At 41.9% G+C, this 21413-nt stretch overlaps 2 protein-coding genes and 1 long non-coding RNA gene across 3 annotated transcripts; 2 read left to right on the top strand and 1 right to left on the bottom strand.

Annotated features, from left to right (window-relative positions):
* Positions 1-204: 204 nt before the first annotated feature.
* prcc (proline rich mitotic checkpoint control factor) lies at positions 205-3344 on the bottom strand. The gene is made up of 7 exons (XM_077508117.1): positions 2479-3344; positions 2358-2405; positions 1638-2144; positions 1470-1565; positions 1049-1195; positions 920-985; positions 205-595 (listed from the first exon to the last, which is right to left on the bottom strand). Exons 1-7 carry the CDS (start codon positions 2713-2715, stop codon positions 509-511), a joined length of 1188 nt encoding a protein of 395 aa, XP_077364243.1. The 5' UTR covers positions 2716-3344; the 3' UTR covers positions 205-508.
* Positions 3345-3459: 115 nt separating this feature from the next.
* stk3 (serine/threonine kinase 3 (STE20 homolog, yeast)) lies at positions 3460-9843 on the top strand. Its single transcript, XM_077508116.1, has 11 exons — positions 3460-3631; positions 3980-4060; positions 4353-4481; positions 4569-4683; positions 5050-5214; positions 5394-5561; positions 5638-5775; positions 6382-6507; positions 6582-6783; positions 6885-7114; positions 7729-9843. The coding sequence occupies exons 1-11, from the start codon at positions 3609-3611 to the stop codon at positions 7885-7887; spliced, it is 1536 nt and encodes a 511-aa protein (XP_077364242.1). The 5' UTR covers positions 3460-3608; the 3' UTR covers positions 7888-9843.
* A 396-nt stretch (positions 9844-10239) lies between these two features.
* On the top strand, positions 10240-21169 carry LOC144008063 (uncharacterized). The gene is made up of 3 exons (XR_013280595.1): positions 10240-10883; positions 14039-14128; positions 21044-21169. It is a non-coding gene; the product is annotated as an uncharacterized LOC144008063 (long non-coding RNA).
* The last annotated feature ends 244 nt before the right edge of the window (positions 21170-21413 follow it).

The following is a 21413-nucleotide window of genomic DNA, read 5'->3' as shown; positions in this document are numbered from 1 at the left end:
TATTTTTAGGGAGCACCCTATTAATGTAATTATTACCAGAATATATATATATATATATATATATATATATATATATATATATATATTTTTTACATTTTTGATCGAGTTAGGTGCAAATTTTACATTTAAATAAATTATTATATTATAGGGTGCAGTAGTAATCAATCAAATGAGCTTTTGGGTATTTTCCGAAGACCAGCAAGAATTTTGACATTTGTGCATTGACATGTTTATTATAAAATTCCACAACATATCTCTAGTTAAACGTGAATGCACTGGTACATTCCTGGGAAGCAGGATGGTGACTCGCCACTAAACCGAGAGTAACCCTAAATGTTTGTTACATGATGAGCAAAACGTACAAAGGAACACATTTACAACCCAGTGGCGTCTAAAACCCACCAGCAAGTGTCTGGAAGGGAACTTGGTTTACTTTTAGAATCCTGGCCAAACAGGTGAGGAAAAATATGGATTACAATTTGTTGAAATCTACGGGAAGCTCCAGTCCTCAGAAGCCGTATTTGGCCTGCGTCTGCCGGCGGGTCATCCTGTTTTCCGCCCAGCTGTTCTTCAGCTCCAGCTCACGTTCCTTTGCCTAAAGAGAAGAAAACTTTAGTTGTTTTGGCGCATCAATTGCAATTTTCACTGTCTGCACCGCATGCGAAAATTGAACTTATTTCGGTAAAATTAAAGTGAAACGCAAGCCTCACAAGAGAGGAGTAAAGCATGCCTACTGGTTTCAACTGGGATCTGTACCAACGCAGGATGTTGCCCTAATGACCCTACATGTAAACCCCGTTACGAAAGTGATGACATGGCGGCCCTTTTGTGAACCTCTGATCTGTTTATGTGGCCAGCCTCTTGCTGAAAGAAGAACCACTGACCATATATGGTCATGTGTACGTTTCGGCTGCCTCACCTGGTGGATGAGATATGTAATCTGGTGCTTGCGCCTCTGTTGTCCCGTGGGCATTCCTCCCCTTTTCTGCAAGGCAAAAAGAGCACAATCAGAACTTGTATGAATTCTTGTAGTGGTTCTGGGTCGTACCTTGCTGAAGGACCCGCGGGTCTGCTTCTCCTCGGAAATACTTTTGGTGATCCACTGCTGGTGGCCGATCAGCTGATCGTCACCCTTAATTTCCAGGAACTTGACTTCCTCTTTGCCTCGGTTCCTTTTGCCCTGAAGCCGCATGAACTGTATGCAGCACAGGGAAAATGGTTAACATCGCACTTGTTGCAGTAAATTCAATTTTCTGTTTGGTAGTTATCATCATACTTTGCCTGTTTTTCCACATTTCTACTCTTTGTTGTGATAACTTCCGTTTCCCGTTCTCTGTTTATCATTCATTTTCCATTTCTAGTAACTTTCTGCTCTATTGAAGGCATTTTGGGGTGTTCCATTTTGGTGGTACTACTCTATTTTGTAATTTGTTATTTAATTAAGGGAGAAAACGGCCAACATTTCTTACCGCTTCGTCATCAAACATGGCCGAGTTACCAGGTTCTTCATCATCAGGCATGCCGGGGCTTGGATCCTGGTAATATGCTTCGTTGCTATCATATCCCTGTTGTATGAGACGATGTCACTAATGTTGTTCATGTCACAGTCCATTTGTTGAATTTTGATGCACGTATACCTCAGGATAAGACTCTGGTCCCGCCATGGGCTGCTGGTACTGAGGATACTGGCCCCCCCACGCGCCAGCCCCCTCGTGCCCTCCCCCGAAATCGAGGGGGGCGTCTGATTGACCCAGATCATCACCGGGCGGCGGCGGAGGAAGTGGCGGAGGTAAAGCCACGGGGAGCGGCTCCACGGCGGGGACCACCGGCTCGGACTCGTAACTCGGCGTGACGGCCGGGGGCGGCGGCTCGGGGCTCTCGCCCAACGAGAAGTAATTCTGCGGCGAGATGTCCTCTTCGTGCTCGTCCGTGGCTACGATCTGCCTGGCCAGCTGCCTGGCCGCCGACTTGGCCGCCGCTTTGATGGCGGAGGGGGACGCGCTGGGGCCCAGCAGGCCTGGCGCGGAGGTGCCTTTGGGATCCGAGCGCTTGGAGAGCGTGTGGGGAATTAAAGGTCTGTCGGTCACCTTTATAGTCAGGTTTTTGGGTTGCGGCAGGAGAGAAGACAAACCGCTACCTGCACCCTAAGGGGAGAAAGGCAGTGAAAAAGGGTGTTAAATTTAATACTGACAGAATCTCTTATTGCAATTTTGTGTGACTTCCGTATGAAAGAGGCTACAGATCACGCCACATCGTACAATCCATCCTTTAGCTATTAACTTCTTGTCCCTTGCGTTGAGAAGCCTTGACAGAGACATCGTGTAAGAACATCCAAGAGGAAGTATAAGTATTCCTACCTGGGATTGGAGTTTCTTCTTTGCTGGTTCGTCGTCATCGGAGTCTGACTAATAACAAGCAAAACAATCATGATCTCTAATTTCTTGATTATTGTTTATCTGTTCGCATCACAACACTCACATCATGCTTCTCGATTTGCGGTACGGTAATCCTCACAGGCTCCGTGCGCTTCTTGGGTTTGGGCAAACCTGACAATAAACTCGTCTTGCCTTGCCGAGGGTCGTCACTCGACGTCCCGTGCGCCGCAGATGGCTTTTTGGGGGCTGGCAGGAGGGAGAAGAGCCCAGCTGAGCCTTCTTTGCCCGACGTTCCTTCACCATCGCTATCATCACTGCTGCCATAGGCGACTAAAGACATGTTGGCGGGCGCTATTTGGTGCCACTATCCCGCATGGATACCACCACTTTCCGCTCAGATCTTCCCAATCTAGAGCCTCATGGATGTGAAATAACGCGGCAGTATTGTCCAATCACAGCAAAACATAAGCGGTCGAGGGAAAGTATGCTAACTATAGTTAGCGTAGGTCGCTAGCCGCCGCGAAAGGAACCAGCTGGCTTGGTCCTTCTGACTTAAATCGTCGGGTTATAATTCATCGTTATTAGCTCATATATTTTACATTCACTTAAGAATAGGATTACGCAAAATACATTATATTTCTCATCGCGTACATACACACAGCGCTTTCTTCTTCGTCTTGTTTATCGGCGACTAGCACTGATCCAATTTCTTCTTCACTATTAGTATAATCAAAATTTTGCGCTCTTGCCCCTAATGGACAGCGTGCGAATGACAATATTTTCTTATATCCCACATATAAGTTCTTTTATACGTTGTTTTTTGTGCTGTTTCACAAATATATTAGTGTGTTTTAAAGGGTAAATCCGAAGCATTGTGCACTTTGTCGATTATTGCAACATGAAGTTCATTCCGTTGATATGCATTACTTACGTGGTACTTTTGACACATTCAAAATGGGTAACGTGCTTACGTATTTCAGTAACGACCTAGTCTCCACGATGTGGGTCCGGTATCTATGGTGCGCATGCGCAGTATTGCACTCACCGCTCAGCAACGTGCCTCGTGATTGGTCACAAACACGTCTCGCGAGTGGCCCTCACTTGCCAGCAGCTACTTTTTTTTTTTTTAATAACAACGACGACAATGTTCATTCGGTGATTATAGAAGACAAAAATCAGCGCAACTGAACATCATTTCGCCACGTTTTTTTGTATCACTTCACACTCGAAACTATGGAACAGTCTGTCCCAAAAAGGTTTGTGAACGTCTGGAGGCAGTTGTTTGTAATTTAAAGCTTTTTGACTTGCTAGCTGAGAAGGTAGCTGCCGCTGAGCTAGCCGGTGATGCTAATTATAGTTAGCTTTGTCAGCATTCACAACACTGTTTTCAGTTATTTACGAAAAATAAGTAGTAATAATGTGAAACCTTATCATGTCACTTAAAGTACATTCGTTTGCTTAATCTTTGTGATACATAGCCACTCCCGTGGAAAAGTGGGACCAAAGCTTTGTAATGTTATCAAGTGGCTCATCATTCATTAGAAATGTATGGATTACTTGCGTTTTTAATGCTATTCCATTTTTTTTTCTTCTTTTCCAAACAGCAAGCTGAAAAAGCTGAGTGAAGACAGCTTGACCAAGCAACCAGAGGAAGTGTTTGATGTCCTGGAAAAACTTGGTGAAGGGTGAGTATTTTTATTTATTTATTATTTTTTTACACTTCCCCTCACCAAAGGTTAAAGAGGATGTATTGTGGAAAATGCATTTTTAATGTTTGCCGACCAATACTTGAGTGCCCGTCCACACAACAATTTTTACCAGCATTAACTTATGAGAGCAATGCTATAATATATATATACATAATATAATATAATATAATATAATAGTTTTACTGCTATTAATTTTGGAAGTGACTGAATCGTAAAAACAATTCATAGTGTGTCTGGTTGCAAACCTGTTGTGTGTGTGTGTTTTCAGTTCTTACGGCAGCGTGTTCAAAGCAATCCACAAGGAGTCGGGTCAGGTTGTGGCTATCAAACAGGTTCCCGTGGAGTCTGATCTGCAAGAGATTATCAAAGAAATTTCCATCATGCAGCAATGTGACAGGTTAAACAAGCAAAGCAAGACAAAATTTGAATTATCCTTGCAGTTTGTCCATGAGCAAAGCAGCTGATCTGGTGTCTTTCCTCAAAGTCCCTACGTAGTGAAGTATTACGGCAGCTACTTCAAGAACACAGACCTGTGGATCGTCATGGAGTACTGCGGGGCGGGCTCAGTCTCTGACATCATCAGGCTGCGCAACAAAACGGTGGGTCCGGTCCTCACAATCATCAAATGTACGCTCCTAAGATAAGAAATACAATGAATGGGGTCATATGTTCTCGGCATACCTGCAATATGTGAAAATCTGCAATATAGAGAGACCATGTAAAAACAATTTTCAGTCTTGCACCCATACACATGCTTCAAATACATTTGAACTTATAAAAACACTTTTTAATCATATTGTAAACACAAAAAGTGCACAAAACGTTTTGTACTAACCTTGTGGGAAAATGTGTTTATGGCAAATAATGTTGCAGAATTCCAACGTGTGAAAAAAAAATGTTTATAAACTGTAAACTCATATCAATGTTTGTTTTTTTTTGTTTTTTTTGTTTTTTCTTTTCCCCAGTTAACAGAAGATGAGATCGCCACTGTTTTAAAGTCAACCCTCAAGGGTCTGGAATACCTTCACTTCATGAGGAAGATTCACAGAGACATTAAGGCCGGCAACATTCTGCTCAACACGGAGGGACACGCCAAGCTGGCTGACTTTGGAGTAGCAGGACAGCTAACGGTATTAGCGCTAAGATGCTAAAAACAAACAGAAAGTGTTATACAGTGAACTAGAGAGTCACTATTTTCTATTTTGTCCTCTGTGGGTGCGGTGTATGCAGTTTGTTAGATAGCGATCAGTTGTAGTAGAGTCAACACTATATATCAAAAGTGAGTAAAGTCACAATTTCCCGTCAAAAGGACACCATGGCAAAGAGGAACACTGTCATCGGAACGCCTTTCTGGATGGCCCCGGAGGTGATCCAGGAGATCGGCTACAACTGCGTGGCCGACATCTGGTCGCTGGGCATCACGTCCATTGAGATGGCCGAGGGCAAGCCCCCCTACGCCGACATCCACCCTATGAGAGTGAGTATGGATTACCTTCCAGAAACAGAAGGTGTCTCTTATTTTTAATCCTCCTTCGCTCGTCTGGTCACTTGAGGCAATCTTCATGATTCCCACCAACCCGCCGCCGACCTTCCGAAAACCCGAGCTGTGGTCGGACGACTTCACGGACTTTGTCAAGAAGTGTCTGGTGAAGAATCCGGAGCAGAGAGCCACCGCCACGCAACTCCTACAGGTTAATTACAAACATTTGAAGACGGCTCCCGACTGAGTTGACTTATTCCTCTTATTGATGATGTGTGATACATAGGGCTTGGGTCCCCCTTGACAATTGGAAGTGTTTTGATTGCTTGGCGTTAGTAACTACAGAGGGATGAGATATGTCGGAGTTCAATCCATGGAACAAAACCTAAACGTCTCAAGCACACAAACAAATATTCCACGCCACCTTGTCAATTATTCACCGCATTTAGAGTAACAGGCACTTTCGGCACCCCGCTGGAAGCGGGATTATGAATATTGCTTGAGTGTCTTAGAATATTTGTGAATGAGTGGCGTCCAGTGATGAAGCTAGTTTGGTCCATGGAAGTCACATCTCGCATTGCATCCTACCAAGTACCAAGACGGGTCGGTATCAGCCATGTTCAATATTTATTTTTTCAGTTTTAAGCAAGAGAATAATTGATGCTTCGTCATAAAGACTCATTAAACATGTCAAGTAAAATTGGAGATAATTTGACTACAAAAGCTTCAATTGGGAACCCATCGGTGACAGAAGTTTTGCGATTTTTGTAACGCCATTATAGTTGCTTTTACTCATTTCTGAACTGCATGTCTCCAGCATCCGTTCATCAGCCAGGCCAAGCCGGTCTCCATCTTGAGGGACCTGATCACTGAGGCTATGGAGATGAAGGCCAAGAGGCAGCAGGAGCAGCAAAGGGAACTCGAGGAGGAGGACGACAACTCTGTCAGTGCGACCTTCTGACTTTTGTTCACGTATTAAACACACAAAATGGCTGACTGATAATTTCGCATCCGCAGGAGGAGGAGACCGAGGTGGACTCTCACACCATGGTGAAGTCCGGCTCGGAAGGCGCCAGCACCATGCGCGCCACCGGAACCATGAGCGACGGTGCGCAGACCATGATTGAGCACGGCAACACCATGCTGGAGACCGACCTGGGCACCATGGTCATCAACAGTGACGACGAGGAGGAAGAAGAGGAGCAGGGATCCATGAGGAGTGAGCGCACGCACGACTTTCACTGCAGAAAAACATTCATTTGTTGGCGTGACTCGTTTGCTGCTACAAATAACGTCCGCCCATCTCCTCGCTCCCCTCAGGGCACGCCACCCCGCAGCAGCCCATGCGTCCGTCCTTCATGGACTACTTTGACAAGCAGGACTCCAACAAGGCTGCCCAGCAGCAGCAACAACAGCATCATCAACATCAGCAGCGTCAGCAGGAGAACTACAACCACAACCAACCTCAGGAGCAGCCCGGCTACCACATCCAGTCCAAGAACATCTTCCCCGATAACTGGAAGGTGCCCCAGGACGGAGACTTTGATTTTGTGAGTGAACGCGTGACGTCATCGCCATCCTGCTTGCAACCACTATGAGGCACTATAATGATGACCCCTGTTTCAGACCCACTTGATAGGAGAAAATTTGCAATACAGTGTTCCCTCATTTTCCTCTGGGATTCGGTTCCAAAAAATACCCACAATAACTGAAATCCGCAAAGTAGTTAGCTTTATGTTTTACATTTATGATAAATGTTTTAAGGCATCCATCCATTTTCTTAACCGCTTATTCCTCACAAGGGTCGTGGGGATGCTGGAGCCTATCCCAGCTGGCTTCGGGCAGTAGGTGGGGTACACCCTGAACTGGTTGCCAGCCAACCGCAGGGCAAACTCTAGAGACCCCCCCCCCCCCCCCCCCCCCACACACACACACACACACACACAAAGCGTTAAAAAAACAAACAAAAAAACAGTTAACTCTCTTTTATTTACTTTATGTTATGACGTATAACCTGAAGCCAAACTTATCCACTGGCACGAAGCTAGACAAACACGGACTATAGGTGGTAGTAAAATGTCTGATTAATTAGTTTTTTGAAAATATTAAAGTAATTTGACAGTGTGGTCTCAGAACAAATGAACTGTTCTTGTTGTTTGTGCAGTTAAAGAATCTGGACTTTGAGGAACTTCAGATGCGCCTGAGTGCCCTGGACCCAATGATGGAGCGCGAGATCGAGGAGCTACGGCAGCGCTACACGGCCAAGCGCCAGCCCATCCTCGATGCCATGGACGCCAAGAAGCGGCGGCAGCAGAACTTTTAAGTCTGGTGACACACACATGTACACTTGTTAGTGTAAATATGAGACATTATATAGGTTGGGGAGGAAGCAACATTCATGACCAAAGACAATCACAAATTGTGTTGCCTTAAACGAGGGAAGGGGCAGGCTTTTTTCTTATTGGTTTGAAAAAAAGTCTGTCTAGATTGATGAAGACCCCACATTACAGGATTTTTTGTTTTTCTTTCTTTGAAGGTGATCTTCGGTCTCAGTGCCTCAGAAAAGATTAGTCACACACGAGCCTCGTTCATATGGCAAAATGGCCCGCATCAGAGTCGTAAAGCTGACAAATAAAACAAAAGTTATGTAAATATTGAATATTTAAACACCAAAATATTCAACTAAACCAGCTAATTTCAAACACAAATCTATTAGCGTAATCTGAATGGGTAATGTGAAATGCCATAGATAGGCTAATGCAAATTAGCATTGTTGTTAGTCATTCTGAACTCTCAAACAACTGCAACACTATAACACACACGGAACAGCAACACATATGCAAAGCATTAAACAATATTAACAAGCGTACATTCCATGAAACCCCATATAAAAGTCAGGAATATTTCATAATTATAAACCATACTTTAACACATATAGAGTAGCAACATATGCAAACAGATTTTAACCTTGTACATTAAGGACTACAACAATCAACCAAACCACATGTGAAAAACAAACATCCATTAGCCTAATGCTAACATATAATATGGAATGCTAATGTTGATGTTACAATAATTAAAATCCTTAGCAAAACTGCAACTTTAAACACACATGGAGCACCAACAAAGGCGAATTAAACATTATTTGAACCCATAAATATTAAGAAAAAAACAGCACATCATTTCAAAAACAAATGTCCAAATGCTAACATATAAAAAAAGCATTTATGTCACATACAGGCAATGTAAACTAGCAAGGATGACATCATGGTAATTATAAACTTTCAAACAGTTGCTCAAATGTTTTTTTGAGTATGACATCATCAACACAATAGAGCGGGAGAAGTCTGTGTCGGCGTTAAATTTCCTGTGTCCCGGCATTGCGGAATAAATTCCCTTTCACGTTCCTGCCTCTGTTACGGCTCTCGTACGACCTCCAAGGCAGTAAGATCACCTGGTAAAGTTCATCTGTACAAACAGAACTGACCTTTATTCCCAGTCAATGCCATTTTTACGCAAGATGAAGAAAACAAGGTGGAAATGCCGTCTGTTCAAGGTAGTGTGAAAGTAGCATTTCCTACTGCTTATTATTCATTTATTTCCTTATTTTCCTCCATTTTAAATTGTGTTGGAGGCAACTGTGATGTATTGAAGGAGGCCGGCATTTGACCGACACTTTCTGATGATTTTGTTTGTTTGTTTGTTTGTTTGTTTTACGCGCCTCTTGAATGCGTCACCGTGAAACATTTCCAGCTTCCACGTGAATGTTAACATACACACTTGAGACACCTGTTACACTATTTGAATAACTATTGTCAGACTACATCCGTACGACTTGTGCCCTGACATTTATAAAAACGTTTTGTTCGGTTGCTTTTTAGGGTTTTCTGGACCAGATCTGACACTTTTTTTTTTTCTTTCTTTTTCACTTTTTTTTTAAAATTTATTGTTTCACACATTTCTTTTAATGGCACCGGTTTAAATATACCGTAGAAGCTAATTTGGCTGTTTATATTTGTAACCTTTAGTTAATGACGGGTTTTTTTCCCACTATGTGTATGAAATGACATGTTTATAAAAAGTGTACAGTACAGCGTGAGAAAAGCAAGTAGTATATCATGTATTGTTTACCTAAAATCACTTTTTTCCCCATTTAATTTCACCACTAAATCATGATGATAGATCTTTCTCTGAACTGGTTAATTTATTGCTTTTTTGTTTGTAATAGTTTTTGTATAAAGTGCATGGTATAATAAAAGTTACTTTTAGTTAACCACAATTACATTGGATTGCTATCATTTGTGTTTGCGGCAGGACACATTTGTGGCGCTGAACTTTTGGAGGACTGCAGTAACGAATTCTATTAGGACCTGGTGTCGAACCCCATTTTAAGGCACCCAAAAATGATATGTATTTTTAAATTTGTCATGAATATTTATGCAACACATTTATTTTCTTTTTTACTTACACATTCATTTAAAAAAATAATTTACTTTACTGTTTTTTTCCCCACACACATTATATACTACATTTATTAGCTACACCATTTCTAAAAATTAAATTAATGCATTTAATTACCTTTATTTTTTACATGCACATATATTTTTTTCCCCAGATGCACATTTATTACATTATTAGAAAATGGATGGATTGATTTTTCTTTTTTTTTTTTACATGCACATTTAATACTTTTAAATCTCTTTTTACATATTGATTTTTTACTTGCACATTTGTTTTACTTTTTAGATATAATTTTGAATGCCTCACATGAATGTTAATTTTTGTTATATATTTATGGGCACTTTTTTTTTATTTATTTTTTTATTTACGGTACTATTTTTTTCCCCACATGCGCATTTAATTTCATATGTTAAAAAAAATTACTTGCGTAATCAATGCATTCATTTTTTTTAAAACATTTTTTTTATTATTATTACCGGGTAGTTGTATTTTTTACATGCACATATTTTAATAAAATGTTTTTTTTTATATTTATGATTTTTATAGTTTTAAGTAATTTATGCATGTTTTTTAAATTTTTCTGCATCAGCCTCTTTTGTTGCCGCATTCTCTTGCCCTCTTGTATTTATTTTCGAAAGCCCCTTCAAACAAATGCAGCCAATTACAGGCGTGCGAGATGGACAATTTTACGGTGCCAAATGAAAAGACGCCGGGTTGAATCGGAGCTGTAATTGCTCGCAGTCTGCCTTTTAACGGGCCTGTCAGTGATTATGGGATGCCTCTGCCAATTTTAGGGTGGCAGAAAAAGTGGAGCTGAACAAAACTGTCAATCATCGAAGCAAAGGACAGTCCAGTTGGGTGAGTAGTTCCTAATGTCCTCCATTTTAACCAGTTAGGTTTAACTACCTAAACTTTGATATGAAAACATTGCCGAAAAAAATTCAAGTCTGTTTTTGTGCTTTTTATTTTGTAAAACACAAATAAAAAGTAAGATACTTGACATACATTTGCATTATACTTTAATGGACAGCAACAAGTCCATTAAAATTATTGTCAATGTAAATAATTGCTTCAAACTGTTGACATGATACATTACGAACTATAGAGGCCATACCCTTAAAAGACCTCTACTGACCCTAATGTCAAAATTTCTCGCACGCATGCACACACACTTTGTACCCTGGGGGCTTGAGCGTAAATCAAGGCAGAATTCCTCTATTTGTCCACAGGCTTGTTAGGCAGGAAAGGGCATCCATAAATCAGCAGACACTTGCTGATATTTATGCCTCGCGGCAATGAGTTGAACAAGAGGCGAGCGCGGCCCTCAAGGCAATATCCTAAGTGGCCCTTCATGTCCGTCTGGAGGAAGATTGTGAAGAAGATGGACCAGGAAAGAGAGACTTAATCTGCTGACTGAAAAAAAAAACACGCTTCATTACCGTGTTTTTGTAATCAACGCTTAATCTGGTTCAGTCCATTGGACTCTTGAGCCTTTTGAGCGTACTGCTTATTACCTGGGGAACACCATCCATCCCTGCTGCTGATGATTTTTGGCAGAATGTATAGTGGGTAGAAAAAGTCTACACACCCTTTGAATGCCAGTTTTTTTTTATATATGCATTTAAAAAAAAAAAAGAATATCTGGATTTTTTTAGCTTTACAGTTTGTGCATTTCACAACTTGCACTATACAAGAGTAACCACAAGATGGTGCTCCTGAGCTATCTTGTCTCTCTTCTCCACATCTTTCAACCCAATGAGAGAGAGAAAGAGGCTGAAAAGAAAGGTTGCAAGAAGTTAAGAACCATTGTCTCTGCTTCCCTTTCATTATGGAGCTGATTTATCCCACAAGTGTGCCTCCTGCCGGAGTGCCACGGGTGGAGAATAGGAAACAAAAAGAAGCGGCCCCTCACCACCCCCCAATAACTCACGACAAGCGCTTAGGCCGCAGTGGCGAGCCTCTGACCCCTCGCGGTCAATAGCCATTGTAAGAACAAACCGTGTGGATTTAATAGGCCTAAGTGACTTGCTTAATCCAAAATGGCTGACTTCCTGTGTCCTTTCAGGGATGGGTCCTTGACACTTTTTTGTGGGTCTACTCATGACAGACTTTGCTATTAGTTTTCATACGGCAAAGTAAAACTGGTTTCGGGTACTTAATTTTTAAGTGTTTGATGGCAAGTCATCAAACTTGGCTGCCCTTATTACGACCTTTCGAATGGACCCCAAAATGAGCCTAATCTATCCAAAACCAATATAGCCAACTCCCTGTATCTTGTGCGGGTTCTTGAACTTTTTCGTGGGTCAACTCGTGATGGACCAAATTTCATGTTGAGTTGCTGAGTGAAAGGTTGCATGGGCTGAAATTTCAAAACATTCCAGCTGGCACAGTGCGTGCTGTTAAGATAGACATTGCTAGTAAATGTAATGTTGCTAAATCCACTTTGGGGGCTGAATTTAAAAAAACAGAACTTCCTCAGGGTACTACTGAGTCCATTTTTAGTCAAAAAGAATCACTAGTTTGACCCAAGATGTCCGACTTCCTATTCATTTCACAACACGGGCTTCTGGGGATTTTTTTTTTGCCCGTCCTGTATAACCCCTTGAATTTCGATTGCTAATGCTGATGGCCGAGGATAACCTGGGTATGGATTCAGAATGTGAATTTTTGACAACTCTTGCATTGGATTCGGTTGGTATTGGATCGTGCAGGTGTACCTAAATGTTATGTCTTGTCCATATAATATCCACCAGTGAATGCGTGACAATACCAAACAAGGGGGATTAGCATGACCTGCTTTACAGCCCAACACAAACAATAGCTCCGTCTCCTTTTTGTTACTGACCACCCATCCACTTGCCACCTCAACATTTAACATGCCTACTTTTATTTTGTTTTTGTTTACAGTACTCCTGTATACTACTATCTACCGGTACAAACGAGGACCAAAACACTAAAGGATTAAAACCATGTGTCAGATAAAAGCTTTGCACAGCAGATGGTTGGAGGGTAATGTTTGCAAGCAAGTCAAAAGACCATAAACTGTCACTTGGGGGTCAAGGAATCTGCTTTTCGGCACTAAAATCAGTTAGAATGTCCTGCTTTAGATTTACGTTTGTGTGTTGACTACATTTGGGGTTATTGTTTGAACAAAATTTAAAAAGTAATCATTAGAAGTTCTGTGCAATTGAACGACAATTCAATACCAGAGTCGTGTGGCTTTTTGTAGGATACATACCCAGCATTATCGATGAAAAAAGTGTTTGTATTGGGATCTTACTCATTTTACCAAAGGGAAAAACTCAGTAAATCATATTTACCTCTTTTCTATATGTGAAAGCTTTTACTTTGTGTTTGCAGCCATTGCAACGAGTGCTGTATATGGAACAGAACTCAAGTGTGGGAGCTTGTAGGCCTGCTTGTTTCATAGCTGTCTCTCTCTCGCTCTCTTTTCGCACTTGTTTCTCATGCTCTCTCGCCCATCGAGTCAAGGCGGGAGTTTACAGGAACAGCGGGCCTTGTCACACCGGCGGAGTGACACAGGAATGTATTGTATGCATGTTGGGAAGACAGGACAGCTGGGGCTGAAGTAGTGCGCCAAGTTGTCCAAAGCTGGCCCAAGCTGACCGTAACATGTTACGTTAGGTGTTTAATAAAAACACGACGCGATATGCTGATTAGTTTGACGATGAGAGCGGGTTAATCCTTCGAGGTTATAAAAAAACAGGCACATTCACTAGCCGCGCAAGGATACTGAAGGTTGCCAGCGAGTGCTTCGGCCCGCTGAAAGCACACACAGTAAATTGAAGGCTGAGGAGGCCTGGCAAACCCGGACTGGAGTTTGATTTTAATCTGCTTTTAAACGACAAAAACACACATATGACTGTCCCTATACGGCTCCATGTTGTCTAAATAACAAGTAAGTTGGACAAAATGTCTCACCGGCGAACGATAGTGATTGTTTTGGAAGGTTTTAGGTGGTAAAATAGCCATTTTGTGTGTGTCTACGGCAGGGAACGGTGAGTGTACTATGACCTCCACACTGCAGTTGTATCATGGAGGAGTACAACTGGTTGGACTGGAGACCTGCAGGCAGCGTGAAGGTCAGTCCGCATCCAATAGTCACCGTACACCCAAATACATGGATTGTAGTAATACATTTATTTACATTTACACATTTTCTCCCCCTGGACTCGATTTGACACGCCCTAATTGACTATAGTGGGAAGTAACAAAGTCCTGTACAAATACAGTGGTGCTTTGAGATATGATTTACTTGAGTGGACTGGACTGAACTCCCCTTCACAACAAGCTACAGTGAACAGATGATAGTGAACAGTTATTTAAAAAAAGAAACTTCAAGCTGTTTAAAAACTACTCCCATTTTTAAGTTTACGGTCAAGCTAAACGTAAAATAAAGCATTCCATATCTTGACTTTAGCAAACAAGAAATGAACAAACTGGAAAACTTTTTCGTCTGGGGGAAAAAAAAGAAATTAGCTTTGTCCTACAAACGTCTGCTAGTTTAATGCTAATATAAAATGCACAAAATGCCATGGAGGAATCTAAACTAGAGAGCATTAACAACAATGGTGCACCAGATTCAGAGTGTAAGATAAAATATTCCTATCCATAGCCTTTAAGAGTATTTTCTGACGTCTGCTGCAAGAATAATTTGTGGTGAATATGTTGTGTCTTGTGCCAATCTAAAACCCACCAGCTTTGGGCATCCAAAAATTCTCTGTCTAATCTGAAAAAAAAAAAAAAAAAAAACAGACATAAAGGTTAGGTCTATTTTTTTCCTTTGTCGCTACTTTTTGTTAATCAGTTTGTCAAATTAGGGAACATATTTTGATGAACTAAAAGTTTTTTTTTTCTTCTCAGTGGGACATGGTTGAATTAATTCCTGGATTGTCACTAGTCACCAAGGGGACATTTGCACTTGTGGTCATCCATTTTGTAGAAAAGCCACTACAGCCACCTACAGGGAAAATAGGAGTTGTATATTGGGATGGTGCGAAAACGATGAGGTGCCTACTTGGGGCTGCCACGTTTTTCGAGTGGATGCGGCACCTTGGTAGACTACATCCATACATGGTCGCCAGTCCAGAACACTGCACGGATAACCATTCACACATATATTCATCCTTATTTATTTATTTATTGTCTTATTTATTTGTTTGACATAGGATAACAGTAACGGGGTGGACTCTATGCCAGCGTTTTAAACCCCGCCATAACGTCAGCTTTACAGACGCCATGTCTTCTCTACGTTGTATACGGACTGACATGTAGTAAAAGCAGCGGCAATTTGGCCGAAGAGCGCTTTGAAGGCCACACAGACGTGTTTAGAGCGCCGCTATCATATCTCCTGACTGGAACGCAGTGGAATTATTTGGGGAAAAAAAAAAATCAAAATCACCACGTCGGCCCGATACAATTTCTCTACCCTGATGGTCACATCAGCTTGACACAAAGTGCTGCCACATGGATTGGTGGTGGGGGTGAGTATTGGGGGGATGGATTCACCCCTCCCTTGATAGCCCAGCTGTCAGTAGTTACATAATAGTGGAGCCTTGTTGCGCTTGCCAGACGGCTTTGTGCTCCTGTCACTGGATGTGATTGTGGGCCCAGATTAAGCGGCGGGTGAGAAGGCGCAGTTAAGGGCTTCCTACCTGCTCTCCAGCAGGGAGAGACAGAACAAACGGAATCAGAGGTCTGCGCGGGGCTTTAATGTGGCCCGGCAAGTTGGCGTATTGTTGCCTCTTTTGTGCACTGATGAACACTATTGCTTGCTTACCCTGCCTGGTGTTTTATGTAGTGGCCCAAAGAAGACCTCCAACGGAGACCATAGTCAAGTGAGCATCCAGGATTAAATGTGAAAAACACTTTTGGACACACTTTTACTGCTGACAACCATCCATTTTCTCCCACTTATCCCTTGTGGAAAAGCTGGAGTTGACGCCAGATGACTGTGGTTGAAAAGACCGGGATTGGTCACTGAAGCAAAAGTTGACTACACCCTTGATTGGTCTCCAGTCAGCTGCACGGTCTATAGTCATTCATTGTTAAATCATTTGTTTTTTTTTAATACTACTTCTGCTAGGAAAAACTGAATTGAAGAAGGACTAGACTGTGGATAAGTTTCCATTCCATAACACAAAGAGATGGACAATCATTCACTTATCCATCCATCCATCCATCCGTCCATCCATTTTCTACTGCTGAATCTGTTGTAACTTCCCTGTAACGTGTGAGTCAAGCAGGAGAAAACACCATGATGATGACCATGAATGGTTGTCTCTTTCCATTATGTGTGATTAATTGGCGACCAAACCACCCTTTGCCCTCAGTCAACGAGCTCCAGTTTTCAGTGCAACCCGTGCGTGTTTTCACGTTGATTACGCCAAATCCAGTTTCCATGCGTTTTCATCAGGATTTCAGTCGCCCCTGATCCCAAGACCATAAAAGTCACGGTATGGCTGGCTGTTATAAGGGTTGTGGGTATGCGTGGGAGTTGGAAGTGGGGGTTGACCGTTTATTGAAGAAGGATCTGATTTCCCCAGAGGTTGTTCTGTTAATTCAGTGTATTATAGCGCTGTTTACCCAAAAGGAGGGATGAGAGAGGATTTAGTTAAACAGGGGTCCTGGTGGTGGTCCCCCCCAAAGAGATGTTCCATTGGGTTCCTCCTCCATCCTGTGATCCAGACCGGCTTTTCCCTCTCTCACTCTCACTACTTATAACAGCGAGCCAAGCCTTACATTAAATCTGTGTTTCTGCATAACCGGCCTTGTACGCGCCCCCCCCATCAACGTCCCTCGTCCCCTTCCCCAGTCTGCCGGGCCCCCTTCCGCCTCGCTCTTCTCCAGTTCGTGCCTCGCTATCAGCCCAATTCTTCCAGCGCAACAACAAATAAATGCTGATCGTAGGGATATTGTGTGCTTTTAAAAAGGTTTGCCCCTCTGTCACCATCCCCCGAACCCCCAGGTGTGTTTCCTGAGTTTCACTAAAGTAAAAAAAAAAGGCTCCTTTTTTTACATTGTTTTCTCTTAAAATAGTTAAGTAAAATGCTATTTCTGTCACCCCTCCTCCTTTTTGCTGTTTCCTCGAGTAGCCTTAATTTGTCACCGTCTCAGCGAGGATTGTGTTTTGTCTCACCAGGGATATGGAAATCTCTCAAAGAAGCGTTGCGCCAAATCCTCCTGAAAGCAATGTTATAGTAAACAAAAACAACAACAAAACACTCGCTGGAGCTTTACAATTGAGCAGGAGGTAACTGGAATAATTTTTTTCCCACCTGTTTCAATGCTTCCATTTTTAAATGAGGCATTTATTTCTTTAACATGGTGTAGTGGCTCTGCCTATCTTAAGCCACTGAGGATGACGAGACAGTTAAGATGACTGTCTGTCTGTGTAATTTAGAATTCATTTTAAGATCCTTTAAGTCATTTTAATAGTTTTTTGTGTGTGTGCTGCTGTTTTGGTTAGTAACATTATTCAGATGCGATTGAGACTTTCTAGTTTCTTGTTTATGTGTTAACAATCGCGTCTTTGAACTGAGCCAAGATGGGGCTTGCTGTTTTGGTTAGCGATAGAGTATGCACCTCCTGAGGTAATGACATTTACTACCTGTTTTTCCACTGTTGGAAAAGGGAGTCTATTTGAGGCCGGGAGGCCTTTATTTGAAGTGAAGACGCACATATTGGAAACTATCATATGCACTTCAAAGTTGCTTGTTTTTCACCCATGGATACGTAAATCCCTGTGGTCAAAAGGCCGTGTGTGCCGAAGACATGGTTTCCCAAACCTTTTCTACTCAAGACGGAGCAATACTTTAAAAAAAATATGACAGCCCCAGAGTCAGCGTTCTGGTTTTTGCGTTAGGTTACATCTCCAGCTGAATGTGATGGGACACGACCATACTTGCTGAGGCCTCGCCACTGTCATGGAAATTGTCCCTCCAGGGTGGTGGAGGAGAGTAGGCTGAGGGTTGGGGGCGGAGACTCTGCCCATGGTCGAAATTGCAAAAACCAAAGTTATCAGGACACGGAGGGGAGGCCGGGAGATAGAGGACTGCCCTTAATTACCGGCCTGGAGGCTTTGCGGGGACAACGTGATGATAGGGGTGCGAAGGTGGAGCTGGGGGTTGTATTTCAAACCTTGAATGCTGTCTGTGGAACAGGGAGTGAAGATGTAGACTGCGAGCTGCTTGCGCTACCCACTACCTACATTAGATGTGGAACAATATGATGTATTTTGCTTTTTTTTTGCTTTTTCAATATGGTACAGGCGTACAAAGTTCCTACATGGAACATATTAGGGAAGGGAAAGTGTTAAACACAGTGCAGCTCAGCTTCTGGCAAATGTGTCGGTTTTGGCAGTGCATAAGACTTTGACTGTTCAAACTATTATGCAAACTATTGATGCTTTATGTAGATGTCAACTTTTTCCGAGGCGGTAGCCTGACAAGATTAACCAGCATCATGGACCGTCAAGTCAAAACGAGGCTGTGCATATACGACTTTCCAGTTTTCTCCATCTGTTGCCGGCGGAGCCGATCAAAACACGCACGCTCCCTCTGAATATGAAACGTGGCTTTGGAACGCGTCACTTGGACCATTTTAGGATTTGGATCAAGCGGCGAGGAGGGTATATTTGAACCTGCCGGGCACGGCTTCTGCCAAATAGGGCATTTTTTTTTTTTTTTTTTTTAAATAAAAGGCTGGCGCGGGCCTTGACGGAGCAACGGTTGGCAGGGACGCTGTGCCCATGTGGCAGCGCCAAAGCCAGACTTTTGGTTGGCGCTCCTCTCTGTAGTAGTCAGGGCGAAACTCAGCATCCCGGCTCAAATGATTCATTAGGAATCAACTCTGGGAGCATGGTAATATTTAAAATAGAACATATTTATACGTTTTGGGAGCAAATGAGTTAATGACGTTATAAGGACGTTAATCATTGTTATATCTATTTGTGTTACCAGTAACTGAATTTGTGTTGTATTTAACACGTTTATTTTGGTGTATGATAAAAAAAAAAAAATGAGAATAATAATTAAACAAAACCGTAGTTTCAGTTGTGTGTACAATAATGACATCCAGGACGACGATTCCCCATACAAGTTGCATTGCTCATCAGAGGACTGCTTGTGAAATTACAAATTTATATGTTTTGATTGTGGCCGGCTGATTAATTAGTCCTACATGACAATTTTTTATTTTTTTTTAACTTTACAAAATTATCTCGCGGGCCAGAGTAAACCCCTTTGTGGGCCTGGCCTGGCCCGCGGGCCGTATGTTTGACACCACTGATCTAGAGGAAGGCGGCATTTCCCACACCACAGCGACCAGTTTCCATAACTGAAAGAGACCATTCCTCACACCACATTTCCTTTCTGCCCCCCCCTTACAAAAAAGAGCGCAAGCACCAGGCGTCCTTGCAGGGTGGACGACGGCTCGCTTTGGAGAGCTCTTAACCTCACCTCGCATGCTTACATTCACATGCACGCCGCTTCCTTTTTCTTCGCCTTTCTTCATGTGCCTTGGGAGAAAATAAGAATTCACAGGTGGTGGCTGTAGTGAAGTTCTTTTCGTTTTTAATAAAAAAAAAATTAAAAAAAAGACCCGTGAGACAATTCATACGGACAAAAAAAAACAAAAACTGATGTAACCTGAATATGTGCTATCAGTTTTGATTTGACAGCTTGTCTTTTCAGGGCACTGAGGTCCTGACATGACAATATTAAGAGGCGTTTGTCACTTTTTGAGTGAGGCGACTTGAATTGATGGAACCCATTTTAGGTAAGATGCAACAAAAAAATTTAGTCTCAGGATTGAGCTAAACCAATTGAAATAATTCTGATAAACTGTAAACAACTTTTTTTTTTTTGTTGTTGGTTACATTCCTTATCTGTAGTCTGAATGTAACATAGATGTATACAAACTTGTAAAAAATATGTATATGTATATTTTTTTCTGATTTACTTTAGTTTTATAATGTAGCTGCAACTTTAACCGTGATTAGACACACCCACACACGCTGTCTGGGAAAGAGTCGAATGGCCATTGCACTTTGCTAAGTGGCACTTCCTTCCTCAACACACTCCAGACGACATGTTGAACGGCTGCATGGCAACCATCTGGACAGCATCCAACTGTTGTGATTTTGTGTCTGTGTGTGTGTGTGTGGCCAGGTCAAGCTTGGTTGGAAGATTGCCGCTGATCTGATGTTTGGGGCGAGTGTGACGGTGTTGCCTTAGTGGCCATCAATTGTGAAATTGTGTATGTTACTGTCAAGATGTGTGTGTGATTGAATTCAACCGCAGTCTTGTTAGGAAATTCCATACCCCATTATTGTGTTGTCCTGGTGATGGAAAGGCTTTTTTTTTTCCCCTCCCAAAGTTTGAATTCTAAAGAAATCCAATCAATATGTTAAAAGTGCTGATTGTTAATTAAACATTTTTACTGCTTAAAAGTGCAGAAAGTTATTCAACATTTAAGGATGATTACAGAAATAGAATATTGGCGCAGTTAAAGTGTTTAAAATGGATACACTGGCCTATGTGACTTAAAGGGATACTTCACTTATTTAGCCCATTATAATAATAAAAAGTTCATATTTTGTCGATAATTAACTTGATACTTTCATTATTTTTCACGTACAATTAGTACCTTTAAAAACACATTTTTCAACTTGCTGTCGACTGAAAATGACATCACAAGGGCTCAGGTAACCAATCACAGCTCACCTGTTTTCTAGGTTTGCTCATGTGACATGCTGAGCTTTGATTGGTTACCTGAGCTCTTGTGATGTCATTTTCAGTCGACAGCAAGTTGCAAAATGTGTTTTTAAAGGTACTAATTGTGCATGAAAAATAATGAAAATATCAACTTTATTATAGGCAAAATATTAATGTTCGACTGCCAAAAATGGCTAAATAAGTAAAGTACCCCTTTAAATGATTTTAACACAGGGACTTCTTCTTTCTTTAACCAATCAGATTTCAAATCCATCCTCACAGGGCCAGAGAGCTGGCCTCGATGACATCAGCAATTTCCCATCCTGTGATTGGTTGATCGGACTAAAGAAAACCTTGCAGCCAATTTCGACTAGCAACCTGCACACATTGCTTCAATTAATATTCGACACCACTGGTGAGTATTTTATCAAAATTGTTTGCTTTTTGTCTGTCATCAGATGAATATTGATTGTAAACTGCTCCAGATAATGTACATGGTACAGTTCTGTGTTGTTCTATTGGTCTTTTGTCAAGTGTTGATGGTTTCGGTAATTGTGATGGAATTAAGTCACATAAGTCCCCACGAAAAGCCCAGGCAGCAAATGTGCCATCGGCCACTGTTAAAATTCAGATCCAACTCCGTCAATGACCC

This window comes from Festucalex cinctus, chromosome 19, assembly GCF_051991245.1.
Source record: "Festucalex cinctus isolate MCC-2025b chromosome 19, RoL_Fcin_1.0, whole genome shotgun sequence".
NCBI lineage: Eukaryota > Metazoa > Chordata > Actinopteri > Syngnathiformes > Syngnathidae > Festucalex > Festucalex cinctus.
Note: the sequence above shows the minus strand (reverse complement) of the source record. Positions and strands in the feature narration are given on the sequence as shown.

Excerpts from the sequence above, each read along its gene's own strand:
- prcc (XM_077508117.1), bottom strand. The coding sequence starts at position 2,715 with ATGTCTTTAGTCGCCTATGGCAGCAGTGATGATAGCGATGGTGAAGGA. Across the intron at positions 2,406-2,478 it reads CGCAAATCGAGAAGCATGAT|TCAGACTCCGATGACGACGA; the intron begins GTGAGTGTTGTG and ends GCTTGTTATTAG. Across the intron at positions 1,566-1,637 it reads GACCAGAGTCTTATCCTGAG|GGATATGATAGCAACGAAGC; the intron begins GTATACGTGCAT and ends CTCATACAACAG.
- stk3 (XM_077508116.1), top strand. The coding sequence starts at position 3,609 with ATGGAACAGTCTGTCCCAAAAAG. Across the intron at positions 5,776-6,381 it reads CCGCCACGCAACTCCTACAG|CATCCGTTCATCAGCCAGGC; the intron begins GTTAATTACAAA and ends GCATGTCTCCAG. Across the intron at positions 7,115-7,728 it reads AGGACGGAGACTTTGATTTT|TTAAAGAATCTGGACTTTGA; the intron begins GTGAGTGAACGC and ends TTGTTTGTGCAG.